Raw genomic sequence first — 17,112 nt, forward strand, 5'->3', positions numbered from 1 at the left:
TTAGTGTATGTGTGAATGTACTAAGATTCTACACACAAAAATAATATATTTATTATTATTATTATTATTATATTAGTATTTTTTTTGTTTTGTGAAGGTCCAAGCATTCATACATATAGACAGCCATGACATTATGTTCTTTACAAGTGTATGTACACATTTGACCACGACTATATATATATATATATATATATATATATATATATATATATATATATATATATATATATATATATATATATATATATATATATATATATATATATATATATAGGTTTTTTTTACATTCTACTATAATTACTTTATTGAATTAACAACCCCCTGGTGCTGTACTGTTGTTGTACTTGTTTTATTTGTCCTTGTTCATATGAGTGTTTGTAAATGATGAACATTATAAATAAAGGTGTATAAAAAGACCAAAAAAAAAATACTTTCCCAGAAGGCAAAGCGGCATGGTGACGTCATTGTCCCGCGACAACTGGCGCTGAACATTGCTACCAAAAACTAAGAGGTAGCGTGTTATTTTTTTCGGAGAGATTTGCATATTTTATAGGACATTTTCGTGTTTTCATTCGTCTCCTGGGGCTTTAACTTTCGAGGTGAGTTTATATATGTTTCCAAATCTTTATTATTGTTAGCCGGCTACGTATTGCTAGCGTGCATGCTATAATGCCACCTTGTTAATAAACACGCTAAAGCGATGGCTTGAAACTAGTTGAGTTTTTTTCCCCTCATTTGAGTTTAATATTTATTTAGCTTCCGTTTCATTGTCGTGTTTTATCGTTCAGAAAATTCTGCGTTATTTGTTGCGGCCGGAAAGCTCTTGTTGCAATGTAGGCCTCAATATGGCGCCCTGTATCACGTGAGGGGATTTTGGCCAATCAGAGGAGAGTATGGCCAAAAGATCTCCTCAGTGATTGGTCAAAACGTCTCACGTGACTGCACGACGCCATTTTGTGTCCAACTAGAAACCAAGTTGGCCAAAGCGTTGTTTTGTGTTTTTATAAACCTATATTTATAAATGTCAACATTTACAAACAGTTGAGAAATAATAAGTACAAAACAGCGCCAGGGGGTTGTAAATTCAAAGTAACTAAAATAGAATGCAATATATATATAAATATATACGTATATGTGTATATATATATATATATATATATATATATATATATATATATATATATATATATATATATATAAAACAAACAAAGTGCAAAGCCATAGGCTCACTCAATTTCAGTAAATAACTTAAATGGCCAAAGCTTTGTTTGGCTCTAAACTGTAAACTTGACAATTAGTGGCAAATAACTGGCAGCACAGTCAGCTTTAATGGCTTTTCACAATAAAAGGCAAATCTTTCATTACTTCTTGGTACCCACGTTACAAACTAACTTAGTCCTGTGCGACATGTCTAGTGTTGCATTTGGGGAATTATCTTGAAACGATTTCAAATCACAGGGAAACAAACTATGGCCTTATTTTGCACTGAATGTGTTTTTTTATATTTAACTAGATGACGCAATTCCTGAAGGAATTGCTTGTGAATGCGCCAACGCTGAAGTTGAAGTGAAATGCTGACAGAATGTAGTATGAATGTAAGAATAGTTTGAATGTTGAAGAGTTAGAATTTCCAGGAAAACCAGAACTTGGTTTGGAACTTGGAAAAGTGTTAGTTTGAATTTCCAGGATGAGTGGAATGTGTTGAAGGTGGAGTGGGTTGAAGAATGTGGGAATTGTGGACGTTTGAAAAGTGGACAATTCATTTTGAACTGAGAAAATGCAACAAAAAAAAAGGGAATTATAGGAAATCCTGGAATTTATTTGAGAAGTGTTGAAGTAGAGCTCACAATTCCAAAACAGGCTGAATCTTTTGAAGTTGGAACAGTTTGAATCAGATGAAAAATGTGGGAATTGTGGAACTTTGAAGAATGTCCCTTTGATTTCAATGGGAATTTCCAAAAAATGTGGGAATTTTTTGAAAATGAAAATGATGAAAAAAACTAAAATTGTCTGAGTGAGTTGAAATGGTTGGTGTTAAAATTATTAAAATCCGTCGAGAAATGTTGAAGCAGTAACATGTTGAACTGAAAAATGGTATTACGGAATTTCGGGAAAAGCGGGAATTTTTTTTGGGAAAATGGTAAAAAACTTGAATGTCTGAATGAGTTGAAATTGTGTTGGAAGTTTTCAAATTGGTCGAAAAATGTTGTAGCATTAACAATTTGAATTGAGAAATTGTATTACGGAATTTTGGGAAAAGCGGGAATTTTTTGGGGAAATGGTGGAAAAAACTTGAATGCGTTGAAATGGTTGGCGTTGGAATTTTTCAAATTGGTCGAGAAATGTTGAAGTAGTAACATGTAGAATAGAGAAATGGTATTATGGAATTTCGGGAATTTCGGGATAACCGGGAATTTTTCCAGTCCAAAAAGAACCTTTGTTTTTTGTCCTAATTAAGAGGAATTTTCTGACGGCGGAACGGTTGAAATGCTTTGGAGGAAGAAGTAGTCACCAGAAAAAAGGATGATAATAGGGCTTTGGAAAGGCACCAATTGTGGAAAATCTTGGAATTTTTTTGAACTTGGAAAAAGGGTGGTTTAGATTTCCAGGATGGTGAAATGGTGGAAGTTAGAAAAAATGGCCAATTCATTTTAAATGGGGAAAAATGTCCTGGAAATCTGGGAATTTGTCAAGGGAAAGTCTGCGATTCCCGAATAAGCTGAACAGTTTGAAGTTGGAACGCTTTGAATGGGGTGAGAAATGTGGAAGGTAGCACCAAAATCTGGAGAAGAAGAAGTAGAGGAATACTAATAAATAGATGAATTTTGGTGTAGAAAACCATGTGTGCTTCATGGAATGGGTTTCCATGGCCGAGCAGCTGCATCTAAGCCATACATCAAGTCCAATGCAAAGCGTGAGACGCAGTGGTGTAAAGCACGTGGCCACTGGACTCTAGAGCAGTGGAGACGCCTTCTCTGGACTGATGAATCTCACTTTTCCATCTGGCAATCTGATGGACCAGTCTGTGTTTGGAGGTTGCCAGGAGAACGCTACATTTCGGACCGCATTGTGCCGAGTGTGGGGTTGTTTTTCAGGAGTTGGGCTTGGCCCTTTAGTTCCAGTGAAAGGAACTTTGAATGCTCCAGGATATCAAAACATTCTTTACATTCACCGGTATTGCAGTATTGTCTCAAATACACATCTCTTTCTGAAACATATTAAATCCTTTACACTCTGCCTCTGCTCTCAGATGTCTCTGGCAGACGAGCTGCTGGCGGACTTGGAGGAGGCGGGCAACGAAGGTGAGGATGGGTTGTACCCAGAAGGAGAGGAAGGCGACAGCGATGGAGAAGCCTCCCAGGGCAGGAGCGACAGAGGGCTGGAAGACATCCCCGAGGAGATGGAAGTAGATTACAGTAAAGCTGACAGCGTTGCATCCATCGCCAAACTCCGCCACAGCAAACAGGTGAGCTGTGCTTAAGCTCAGGGGTTTCCAAAGTGTGGCCCCTAAGGCCCGCAGCACATTCTAAAAATACAAAAGCAGTGAAGTTGTCACGTTGTGTAAATGGTAAATAACAACAAATCCTTTTCAACTTATATTCAATTGAATAGACTGCAAAGACAAGATATTTCATGTTCACACTCAGAAACTTTCTTATTTTGTGCAAATATTAGCTCATTTGGAATTTGATGCCTGCAACATGTTTCAAAAAAGCTGGCACAAGTGACAAAAAAGACTGAGAAAGCTGAGGAATGCTCGTCAAACACTTATTTGGAACATCCCACAGGTGAACAGGCTAATTGGGAACAGGTGGGTGCCATGATTGGGTATAAAAGCAGCTTCCATGAAACGCTCAGTCGTTCACAAACAAGGACGGGGCGAGGGTCACCACTTTGTCAACAAATGCCTGAGCAAATTGTTTAAGAACAACATTTCTCAACAAGGAATTTAGGGATTTCACCATCTACGCTCCGTAATATCATCAAAAGGTTCAGAGAATCTGGAGAAATCACTGCACGTAAGCCATATTACACACCTTGGATCCCTCAGGCTGTACTGCATCAAAAAGCGACATTAGTGTGTAAGGGATATCACCACATGGGCTCAGGAACACTTCAGAAAACCACTGTCAGTAACTACAGTTTGTTGCGACATCTGTAAGTGCAAGTTAAAACTCTACTATGCAAAGCCAAAGCCATTTATCAACAACACCCAGAAACGCCGCCGGCTTCGCTGGGCCCGAGCTCATCTAAGATAGACTGATGCAAAGTGGAAAAGTGTTCTGTGGTCTGACGAGTCCACATTTCAAATTGTTTTTGGAATCTGTGGGCGTCGTGTCCTCTGGACCAAAGAGGAAAAGAACCATCCAGACTGTTCTAGGCGCAAGGGGTAAAAGGCAGCATGTGTGATGGTATGGGGGTGTATTAGTGGCCAAGACATGGGTAACTTACACATCTGTGAAGGCACCATTAATGCTGAAAGGTACATACAGCTTTTGGAGCAACATATGTATTATCATGGATGCCCCTGCTTATTTCAGCAAGACAATGCCAAGCCACGCGTTACAACAACGTGGCTTCATAGTAAAAGAGTGCGGGTACTAGACTGGCCTGCCTGTAGTCCAGACATTGAAAATGTGTGAAGGCTAAAATATGAGAAGGGAGACTGTTGAACAACTTAAGCTGTACATCAAGCAAGAATGGGAAAGAATTCCACTTCAAAAATGTGTCTCCTCAGTTCCCAAACCTTTACTGAGTGTTGTTAAAATGAAAGGCCATGTAACACACTGGTAAAAATGCCTTTTTTGCAATGTGTTGCTGCCATTAAATTCTAAGTTTATGATTATTTGCAAAAAAATAAGAAAGTTTCTCAGTGTGAACATGAAATATCTTGTCTTTGCAGTCTTGTCAATTGAATATAAGTTGAAAAGGATTTGTTGTATTCTCTTTTTATTTACCATTTACACAACGTGACAACTTCACTGCTTTTGGGTAAAGTAGTAACAGACAACTTCATAATATGTACAATATACACACTGTATATATATGTGTGCGTGTGCGTGTGCGTGTGCGTGTGCGTGTGCGTGTGCGTGTGCGTGTGCGTGTGCGCGTGCGCGTGTGTGTGTGTGTATATATATATATATGTATGTATGTAGTAACAGACACCTTCATAATATGTACAATATACACACTGTATATATATATGTGTGTGTGCGTGTGCGTGTGCGTGTGCGTGTGCGTGTGCGTGTGCGTGTGTGTGTGTGTGTGTGTGTGTGTGTGTGTATATATATATATGTATGTATGTAGTAACAGACACCTTCATAACAATATGTAATATGTACAATATACACACTGCAAGTATATATATATATATATATATATATATAATGTAGTAACAGACACCTTCATAACAATATGCAATATGTACAATATTTACCATATTTCGGTCATTTTAAGTAATACTGGAACTTATTTCCTCAGCACATTTATTTCAGTTTCCATAGCAATGCACTTCTGGCAACAAATGTGTGTTTCTACATCCGGATATAAACTCGAGTGTTTTCTAATCATGTCAGACTTGGTAACAGACAACAAAGACGACTATATTTGGACAAATGAGGATTCACAACCTTATCCTTTTAATGTTTAATGTACAAAGGATGAACTACTGCTTATAGAAGCGAGCACGAAGGAAGAGTGAAAAGTTGGAGCAGACGGAAGCCGAGGGAGTGAGGTCGGCATGACTTGGTCACGGTGCAAATATGGCACTTGAAGCTAAGCTATTTTGACATAAATGGAGTGCTTACCCAAATAAACTGGAAACAATGTCCCTGACCAGCTGGACCAAACAGACAACAGTCCATGGAGTGAGCAGACGGAAGCCGAGGGAGTGAGGTCGGCATGACTTGGTCACGGTGTAAATATGGCACTTGAAGACAAGCTATTTTTAACATAAATGGAGTGCTTACCCAAATAAACCGGAAACATTGTCCCTGCCCAGCTGGACCAAACAGACAACTGTCCATGGAGGGAGTCATAACTGTGATGTGGCCCTCAATGAAAACGAGTTTGACACCCCTGATCTAGAGATTGTTAAAAAAAAATCTATGTATTGTATTGGTTTTGAAAATATCAGAATAGCCACTGCATGCTCTGATTTTTTTAGAGTGCGACCCTCAGTGGGAAAAGTTTGTACACCCCTGTGTTACCTGATCGTGAAGGTGGTGGTTGACTCACGAAAGTGTCACTCTTACAGTTTTCAGATATCGTAGAGAAGGTATCGGGATATGTTGGAAAGCAGCGCAAGAATTCAGACGGTGAGCTGAACATGTCTTTAAAGGTTTTTCTTAGCATGACATTGCTTTCTCTGGTGTGTTACCCAACAGTCTCAGGACCCGTGGAGGCCGACCCCGAGTACAGGCTCATCGTAGCGGCCAATAATCTGACGGTGGAGATCGATAATGAGCTCAGTGCGTTGGAATCATCCTCTCTATATGTTCAGTTCTGGTCAACTCAGTTCTTCTGTTTCCCTCAGATATCATTCACAAGTTCACACGGGACAAGTATTCCAAGAGGTTCCCAGAGCTGGAGTCTTTGGTGCCAAACTCTCTGGATTACATGCGCACAGTCAAGGTGAGAGGATGAATCTGCCGCCTTTCACTTTGTAACCTTTTGTTTTCTCCAATACCAACTTTCTTGTCTGCTTACAGTAGTAGATTTGTTCGCTTCATATTGGCCTAAAACAGCAGGTTCAATTCTGCTGCTTAAAGGGGAACTGCACTTTTCTTTTTAATGTTGCCTATCTATCGTTCACAATCATTATGAGAGACAAGAACACACATTTTCATTTTAATGATGATAAAGCACGCTTGGAAGATGCGACTAACGGGGGTCACTGTAGCTTCAAAGTCTCCAAAACTCTCCAACATTTTATATACACACTGCAAGTATATATACAATGTAGTAACAGACACCTTCATAACAATATGTAATATGTACAATATACACACTGCAAGTATATATATAATGTAGTAACAGACACCTTCATAACAATATGTAATATGTACAATATACACACTGCAAGTATATATATATATAATGTAGTAACAGACACCTTCATAACAATATGTAATATGTACAATATACACACTGCAAGTATATATATATATATATATATATATATATATATATATATATATATATATATATATATATATATATATATATATATATATATATATATATATATATATATACAGTCAAGAAAATAAGTATTTTAACACCCTGCTATTTTGCAAGTTCTCCCACTTAGAAATCATGGAGGGGTCTGAAATTTTCACGGTAGGTGCATGTCCACTGTATGAGAGATAACCTAAAAAGAAAAATTCAGAAATCACAATCTATGATTTTTTAACAATTTATTCGTGTGATACAGCTGAAAATAAGTATTTGAACACCTGTCTATCAGGTAGAATTCTGACCCTCAAAGACCTGTTAGTCCACCTTTAAAAGTCCTCCTCCACTCCACTGTATAATCCTGAATCAGATGCACCTGTGTGAGGTCGTTACCTGCATAAAGACACCTGTCCACCCCATACGATCAGTAAGACCCAAACATTCAGCATGGCTAAGACCCAAGAGCTGTCCAAAGACACCAGAGACAAAATTGTACAACTCCACAAGGATGGAAAGGGCTACGGAGAAATTGCCAAGCAGCTTGGTGAAAAAAGGTCCACTGTTGGAGCAATCATTAGAAAATGGAAGAAGCTAAACATGACGGTCAATCTCAATCGGAGTGGAGCCTCATGCAAGATATCACCTCGTGGGGTCTCAATGATGCTAAGAAAGGTGAGGAATCAGCCCAGGACTACACGGCAGGACTTGGTCAATGACCTGAAAAGAGCTGGGACCACTGTTTCCATGGTCACTGTTGGTAATACACTAAAACGTCATGGTTTGAAATCATGCATGGCACGGAAGGTTCCCCTGCTTGAACCAGTACATGTTAAGGCCCGTCTTAAGTTTGCCAATGACCATTTGGATGATCCAGAGGAGTCATGGGCGAAAGTTTTGTGGACAGATGAGACCAAAATTGACCTTTTTGGTCATAATTCCACTATGCGTGTTTGGAGGAAGAAGAATGATGCGTAGCATCCCAAGAACACCATCCCTACTGTGAAGCATGGGGGTGGTAGCATCATGCTTTGGGGGTGTTTTTCTGCTCATGGGACAGGACGACTGTACTGTATTAAGGAGAGGATGACTGCAGCCATGTATTGTGAGATTTTGGCCAAAAACCTCCTTCCCTCAGTCAGATCATTGAAGATGAGTCCTGGCTGGATCTTCCAACATGACAATGACCCAAAGCACACAGCCAGGAAAACCAAGAAGTGGCTTTGTAAGAACCATATCAAGGTTCTGGAGTGGCCTAGCCAGTCTCCAGACCTAAATCCAATTGAAAATCTTTGGAGGGAGCTGAAAGTCTGTGTTACTCAGCGACAGTCCAGAAACCTGACTGATCTAGAGAAGATCTGTGTGGAGGAGTAGGCCAAAATCCCTCCTGCAGTCTGTGCAAACCTGGTGAAGAACTACAGGAAACATTTGACCTCTGTAATTGCAAACAAAGGCTACTCTACCAAATATTAATGTTGGTGTTCAAATACTTATTTTCAGCTGTATCACACAAATAAATTGTTAAAAAATCATAGATTGTGATTTCCGGATTTTTCTTTTTAGGTTATCTCTCTATATATGGACATGCACATACCATGAACATTTCAGACCCCTCCATGATTTCTAAGTGGGAGAACTTGCAAAATAGCAGGGTGTTCAAATACTTATTTTCTTGACTGTATATATATATATAATGTAGTAACAGACACCTTCATAACAATATGTAATATGTACAATATTTACCATATATCGGTCATTTTAAGCAATGCCGGAATTTCTTTCCTCAGCGCATTTATTTCAGTTTCTATAGCAACACACTTCCGACTTCTGGCAACAAATATGTGTTCCTACTTCCGGAAACAAACGCGAGTGTTTTCTAATTACCGGTATGTTGGATTCGGTAACAAACAACAAAGACGACTATTTTTGCACAAATGAGGATTCCCAACCTTATCTTTTTGAAGCTGAATATACTGAGGATGAACTACTGCTTATAGAAGCGAGCACGAAGGAAGGGTGAGACGTTGGAGCAGACGGAAGCCGAGGGAGTGATGTGAAAGTGACTTTGGCGCTATTAATGTGAAATTTTAAGCAATGCTATTTCGACACAAATGGAGTGCTTACCCAAATAAAGTGGAAAAAATGTCCCCGGCCAGCTGGACCAAACAGACGACTGTCCATGGAGTGAGTCACTTTAATATTGATCATGATACAAATCATGCATGTTATTACAACTACAGTACATACACTGTCTGGCTAGCTGTGTACCAACAAAACATGAAATAATACTCTACAGATACTGTAATATAATTGTTCATGTTTTTCACTCAGTACAGATTGGTGTCCTATCACGTGTTGACGTAGACGCTAGCTTATCTCTTTCCGTAGTTAGTTTTTACGGCTAATACCGTAGCATGCCGATGTGTTAGTGCGCTCGAAAAAGAGTTCTTCGCTCTTACGATAACAATGTTGCTGCTGTTTGGTTATTATGCAGGTTATGGAACGGTATTGAAGTATTGTTGACGCTTTTTCAATGCATTTTTACAGACGTAGAATTGATTGCTAACATTAGCTGCATTGCTAGCCACCTAGAACAAACCATGTCAGAATGCAAAAAAACAAAGTATTATTGTCTCTCATAATGATTGTGATGGATTGGCAAAATTAAAAAAAAGTGCAGTTAAACACACTTAGCTTTTAGTAGCACTTTTTTTTTTTAAGATTTATATATATTTTTTTTATCTCATTGTAGCCCATTGTGTTGAGTTTTTTCTTGCCCTGATGTGGGATCTGAGCCGAGGATGTCGTTGTGACTTGGGCAGCCATTTGAGACACTTGTGATTTAGGGCTATATAAATAAGCTTTGAATTGATTAACGTGGACCCCGACTTAAACAAGTTGAAAAACGTATTGGGGTGTTACCATTTAGTGGTCAATTGTACAGAATATGTACTGTACTGTGCAATCTACTAATAAAAGTTTCAATCAATCAATCAAATTTATTAATCTTTTTTTTCCCCTTCTTTTCCAATACCAACGTCAACACTTCTTTCTACTTAAAGTAATACATTTGCTTGTTTGGTTAATGTTGGCCTAGAAAACACCAGGTTCAAAGCTTTTAATTATTTAAAATTTTTGATTTATTTTTATATTATGTATTTTTATTTATTATATCTATATATTTTATTTTTTATTTGTATTTGTTATATTTATTTTCGTTTTAATTTATGTATATGGGTATATATGTATGTATATATGTATGTAAATGTAAACATATATGTATATCTATATACAGGTAAAAGCCAGTAAATTAGAATATTTTGAAAAACTTGATTTATTTCAGTAATTGCATTCAAAAGGTGTAACTTGTACATTATATTTATTCATTGCACACAGACTGATGCATTCAAATGTTGGCCAACTGAAAAGTATGAAAATGAAAAATATGAGCATGTACAATACTCAATACTTGGTTGGAGCTCCTTTTGCCTCAATTACTGCGTTAATGCGGCGTGGCATGGAGTCGATGAGTTTCTGGCACTGCTCAGGTGTTATGAGAGCCCAGGTTGCTCTGATAGTGGCCTTCAACTCTTCTGCGTTTTTGGGTCTGGCATTCTGCATCTTCCTTTTCACAATACCCCACAGATTTTCTATGGGGCTAAGGTCAGGGGAGTTGGCGGGCCAATTTAGAACAGAAATACCATGGTCCGTAAACCAGGCACGGGTAGATTTTGCGCTGTGTGCAGGCGCCAAGTCCTGTTGGAACTTGAAATCTCCATCTCCATTGAGCAGGTCAGCAGCATGAAGTGCTCTAAAACTTGCTGGTAGACGGCTGCGTTGACCCTGGATCTCAGGAAACCGAGTGGACCGACACCAGCAGATGACATGGCACCCCAAACCATCACTGGTGGTGGAAACTTTACACTAGACTTCAGGCAACGTGGATCCTGTGCCTCTCCTGTCTTCCTCCAGACTCTGGGACCTCGATTTCCAAAGGAAATGCAAAATTTGCATGGTTGGGTGATGGTTTGGGGTGCCATGTCATCTGCTGGTGTCGGTCCACTCTGTTTCCTGAGATCCAGGGTCAACGCAGCCGTCTACCAGCAAGTTTTAGAGCACTTCATGCTTCCTGCTGCTGACCTGCTCTATGGAGATGGAGATTTCAAGTTCCAACAGGACTTGGCGCCTGCACACAGCGCAAAATCTACCCGTGCCTGGTTTACGGACCATGGTATTTCTGTTCTAAATTGGCCCGCCAACTCCCCTGACCTTAGCCCCATAGAAAATCTGTGGGGTATTGTGAAAAGGAAGATGCAGAATGCCAGACCCAAAAACGCAGAAGAGTTGAAGGCCACTATCAGAGCAACCTGGGCTCTCATAACACCTGAGCAGTGCCAGAAACTCATCGACTCCATGCCACGCCGCATTAACGCAGTAATTGAGGCAAAAGGAGCTCCAACCAAGTATTGAGTATTGTACATGCTCATATTTTTCATTTTCATACTTTTCAGTTGGCCAACATTTCTAAAAATCCCTTTTTTGTATTAGCCTTAAGTAATATTCTAATTTTGTGACACACGGAATTTTGGATTTTCATTTGTTGCCACTTCAAATCATCAAAATTAAATGAAATAAACATTTGAATGCATCAGTCTATGTGCAATGAATAAATATAATGTACAAGTTACACCTTTTGAATGCAATTACTGAAATAAATCAAGTTTTTCAAAATATTCTAATTTACTGGCTTTTACCTGTATGTACTATATCTGTGCGTGTGTGAGTGAACGCAGGTGTTTGTGTGCTAAGGTATGTGAGAAATAAAGAGTACATCAATGTAAGAGCACGCAAGATGTGCTGTCTAAAAAAAGAAAACAAACTTTCCTCTGTCGACTTTCTGTCCTTCTGCCCAATGTCAGAAGAGAGAGAAGAGCAACATGCTCTCCAAGTCACTGCTCCATTTGTCACTAGTCGCTTCTCAAGAAAGAACATCTACAGGCCATGGATTACTCTCTGCACCTAACGACAAACAACCGTGGCAACATCTTTAAGCAACCTATCGTGCACACCAGCTGACCCGCTGCTCTTTTGTTGTTGCATCCAAAACTAAAATGACAGCGAAATAGTGAATGTTGCCAAGCCCTGCTCTATGTTTTCCCTACTTGGAACTTACAGATTTTGTTTGTGACTCTGCAGGAGCTGGGAAACAACCTTGAGAAGTGCAAAAACAACGAGAACCTGCAGCAGATCCTCACCAACGCCACCATCATGGTTGTTAGCGTCACAGCTTCCACCACACAGGGGTGAGTTGTAAACAAAACATTCATTGTCAACAACACAACAGGAGTACAACTATGCAGCACACTGCAAAATTAATTATGAATTAAATCAAGGAGAAAAAAAAATGTATATATATATATTTAACCTTATATATATTTTAAAATATATATACGTGTGTGTGTGTGTGTGTGTGTGTGTGTGTGTGTGTGTGTGTGTGTGTGTGTGTGTGTGTGTGTGTGTGTATTTCTGTGGTTTATCCGTTATACAGTGCTCAATACCGCGGTAGAGCGTAATATACGTTAGGTCAGGAAAAAATACAAAGGCTATATCTTCCCTACAAGACTGTTTCGCAGGTTTCCCTGCTCATCAGGGGATTTTATTCAATAAACTGCAGGGAAACCTGCGAAACAGGCTTGTAGGGATGATATATATGTATATACCTGAGGCCCTGAGAGAGAAACACATATCCAAACCACAAACATATTTTATAACTCCATCACTCCAAGTGAAAAATCTGGGCGTTGTTTTTGACGCTGAACTTATTAGTTTTATACCACATATATAACAAATATAACAAAAATAGGTTTTTATCATGTTAAGAATATAGCCAGAGTTCAACCAATTCGCTCTCAGGGAAACACTAATGCATGCTTTTATTGCAAGTGGTATATATTCTTGTAGCGCCCTTTACGGCTGGGCGATATGGCCTTTTATTAATATCTCGATATTTTTAAGCCAAGTCACGATACACCATATACCGGTATATGTGGATATTTTGCCTTAGCCTTGAATGAACACTTGATGCATATAATGACAGCAGTATGATGATTCTATGTGTCTGCATTAAAACATTCTTCTTCATACTGCATTAATATATGCTACGGTACTTTTAAACTTTCATCCAGAGAGGGAAATCACAACTAAGTCAATTTAGCAAAAGTGTATTTATTAAACAGTTATTAAGCAGTGGCACAAACATTCATGTCATTTCCAAACAGAAAGTGCAAGATTGTCAGAGACATTTTAAAACAACTCCTCTCTGAGCTGCCACCTTAACGTGGTAGAGGAGTTTGCGTGTCCCAATGATCCTAGGAGCTATGTTGTCCGGGGGCTTCCATGCCCCCTGGTAGGGTCTCCCAAGACAAACAGGTCCTAGGTGAGGGATCAGACAAAGAGCAGCTCGAAGACTTCTATGGAAATGCAAGAACCGAGACTCAGATTTCCCTCGCCCGGACGCGGGTCACCGGGGCCCCCCTCCGGAGCCAGGCCCGGAGTTGGGGCACGATGGCGAGCGCCTGGTGGCCGGGCCTGTCCCCATGGGGCCCGGCCGGGCACAGCCCGAAGAGGCAACGTGGGTCCCCCCTCCAATGGGCTCACCACCCATAGCAGGGGCCATAGAGGTCGGGTGCAATGTGAGCTGGGCGGTAGCCGAAGGCAGGGCACTTGGCGGTCCGATCCTCGGCTACAGAAGCTAGCTCTTGGGACGTGGAACGTCACCTCGCTGGGGGGGAAGGAGCCTGAGCTAGTGCGCGAGGTAGAGAAGTTCCGGTTGGATATAGTCGGACTCACCTCGACGCACAGCAAGGGCTCTGGAACCAGTTCTCTCGAGAGGGGCTGGACTCTCTTCCACTCTGGCGTTGCCAGCAGTGAGAGGCGACGGGCTGGGGTGGCAATTCTTGTTGCCCCCCGGCTCAGAGCCTGCATGTTGGAGTTCAACCCGGTGGACGAGAGGGTAGCTTCCCTCCGCCTTCGGGTGGGGGGACGGGTCCTGACTGTTGTTTGCGCTTACGCGCCAAACAGCAGCTCAGAGTACCCACCCTTTTTGGATTCACTCGAGGGAGTACTTGAGAGTGCTCCCCCGGGTGATTCCCTCGTTCTACTGGGGGACTTCAACGCTCATATTGGCAACGACAGTGAAACCTGGAGAGGCGTGATTGGGAAGAATGGCCGCCCGGATCTGAACCCAAGTGGTGTTTTGTTATTGGACTTTTGTGCCCGTCACGGATTGTCCATAACGAACACCATGTTCAAGCATAAGGGTGTCCATATGTGCACTTGGCACCAGGACACCCTAGGCCGCAGTTCTATGATCGACTTTGTAGTTGTGTCATCGGATTTGCGGCCTCATGTTTTGGACACTCGGGTGAAGAGAGGGGCGGAGCTTTCTACCGATCACCACCTGGTGGTGAGTTGGCTGCGATGGTGGGGGAGGATGCCGGACAGACCTGGCAGGCCCAAACGCATTGTGAGGGTTTGCTGGGAACGTCTGGCAGAGTCTCCTGTCAGAGAGAGTTTCAATTCCCACCTCCGGAAGAACTTTGAACATGTCACGAGGGAGGTGCTGGACATTGAGTCCGAGTGGACCATGTTCCGCACCTCTATTGTCGAGGCGGCTGATTGGAGCTGTGGCCGCAAGGTAGTTGGTGCCTGTCGTGGCGGTAATCCTAGAACCCGTTGGTGGACACCGGCGGTGAGGGATGCCGTCAAGCTGAAGAAGGAGTCCTATCGGGTTCTTTTGGCTCATGGGACTCCTGAGGCAGCGGACAGGTACCGACAGGCCAAGCGGTGTGCGGCTTCAGCGGTCGCGGAGGCAAAAACTCGGACATGGGAGGAGTTCGGGGAAGCCATGGAAAACGACTTCCGGACGGCTTCGAAGCGATTCTGGACCACCATCCACCGCCTCAGGAAGGGGAAGCAGTGCACTACCAACACCGTGTATGGTGCGGATGGTGTTCTGCTGACCTCGACTGCGGAAGTTGTGGATCGGTGGAGGGAATACTTCGAAGACCTCCTCAATCCCACCAACACGTCTTCCTATGAGGAAGCAGTGCCTGAGGAATCTGTGGTGGGCTCTCCTATTTCTGGGGCTGAGGTTGCTGAGGTAGTTAAAAAGCTCCTCGGTGGCAAGGCCCCGGGGGTGGATGAGATCTGCCCGGAGTTCCTTAAGGCTCTGGATGCTGTAGGGCTGTCTTGGTTGACAAGACTCTGCAGCATCGCGTGGACATCGGGGGCAGTACCTCTGGATTGGCAGACCGGGGTGGTGGTTCCTCTCTTTAAAAAGGGGAACCGGAGGGTGTGTTCTAACTATCGTGGGATCACACTCCTCAGCCTTCCCGGTAAGGTCTATTCGGGTGTACTGGAGAGGAGGCTACGCCGGATAGTCGAACCTCGGATTCAGGAGGAACAGTGTGGTTTTCGTCCTGGTCGTGGAACTGTGGACCAGCTCTATACTCTCGGCAGGGTCCTTGAGGGTGCATGGGAGTTTGCCCAACCAGTCTACATGTGCTTTGTGGACTTGGAGAAGGCATTCGACCGTGTCCCTCGGGAAGTCCTGTGGGGAGTGCTCAGAGAGTATGGGGTTTCGGACTGTCTGATTGTGGCGGTCCGCTCCCTGTATGATCAGTGTCAGAGCTTGGTTCGCATTGCCGGCAGTAAGTCGGACACGTTTCCGGTGAGGGTTGGACTCCGCCAAGGCTGCCCTTTGTCACCGATTCTGTTCATAACTTTTATGGACAGAATTTCTAGGCGCAGTCAAGGCGTTGAGGGGATCCGGTTTGGTGGCTGCAGGATTAGGTCTCTGCTTTTTGCAGATGATTTGGTCCTGATGGCTTCATCTGGCCAGGATCTTCAGCTCTCACTGGATCGGTTCGCAGCTGAGTGTGAAGCGACTGGGATGAGAATCAGCACCTCCAAGTCCGAGTCCATGGTTCTCGCCCGGAAAAGGGTGGAGTGCCATCTCCGGGTTGGGGAGGAGATCTTGCCCCAAGTGGAGGAGTTCAAGTACCTCGGAGTCTTGTTCACGAGTGAGGGAAGAGTGGATCGTGAGATCGACAGGCGGATCGGTGCGGCGTCTTCAGTAATGCGGACGCTGTATCGATCCGTTGTGGTGAAGAAGGAGCTGAGCCGGAAGGCAAAGCTCTCAATTTACCGGTCGATCTACGTTCCCATCCTCACCTATGGTCATGAGCTTTGGGTTATGACCGAAAGGACAAGATCACGGGTACAAGCGGCCGAAATGAGTTTCCTCCGCCGGGTGGCGGGGCTCTCCCTTAGAGATAGGGTGAGAAGCTCTGTCATCCGGGGGGAGCTCAAAGTAAAGCCGCTGCTCCTCCGCATCGAGAGGAGCCAGATGAGGTGGTTCGGGCATCTGGTCAGGATGCCACCCGAGCGCCTCCCTAAGGAGGTGTTTAGGGCATGTCCGACCGGTAGGAGGCCACGAGGAAGACCCAGGACACGTTGGGAAGACTATGTCTCCCGGCTGGCCTGGGAACGCCTCGGGATCCCCCGGGAGGAGCTGGACGAAGTGGCTGGGGATAGGGAAGTCTGGGCTTCCCTGCTTAGGCTGCTGCCCCCGCGACCCGACCTCGGATAAGCGGAAGAAGATGGATGGATGGATGGATGGATTTTAAAACAAGCTATTAGTGCACTTTTGTGCATGATGTCACTAAGATGACATATCAAAACAACACTAAATTAAAGTGCACTTTTTGTACAGAACGCCACTACAATAGTTTCAAACAAATAAAGTGCACTTTTGTGCATGATGTCACACAAGATATTTCAATAAGTGTCAAATAAAAATGAGCTGCATAATAGGAAATCAAATAGTGTATGTCCTTCACTATGTGGTAGGTTCCTGCGGACGTTATCTCCTTCTGT

At 42.5% G+C, this 17,112-nt stretch overlaps 1 protein-coding gene across 1 annotated transcript in view; it reads left to right on the plus strand.

Moving 5' to 3' along the window:
* Positions 1-441: 441 nt before the first annotated feature.
* Positions 442-17,112, plus strand: part of prpf31 (PRP31 pre-mRNA processing factor 31 homolog (yeast)) — a 31,345-nt gene continuing 14,674 nt past the window's right edge. Inside the window, exons 1-6 of the mRNA XM_061957899.2 lie at positions 442-599; positions 3,251-3,466; positions 6,257-6,317; positions 6,387-6,470; positions 6,536-6,633; positions 12,370-12,476. Of these exons, the coding sequence (XP_061813883.1) occupies positions 3,251-3,466; positions 6,257-6,317; positions 6,387-6,470; positions 6,536-6,633; positions 12,370-12,476 (566 nt within the window). The 5' untranslated portion in view covers positions 442-599. The remainder of the gene's footprint in view (positions 600-3,250; positions 3,467-6,256; positions 6,318-6,386; positions 6,471-6,535; positions 6,634-12,369; positions 12,477-17,112) is intronic.

Source organism: Nerophis lumbriciformis, linkage group LG04, assembly GCF_033978685.3.
Source record: "Nerophis lumbriciformis linkage group LG04, RoL_Nlum_v2.1, whole genome shotgun sequence".
Taxonomy (NCBI): domain Eukaryota; kingdom Metazoa; phylum Chordata; class Actinopteri; order Syngnathiformes; family Syngnathidae; genus Nerophis; species Nerophis lumbriciformis.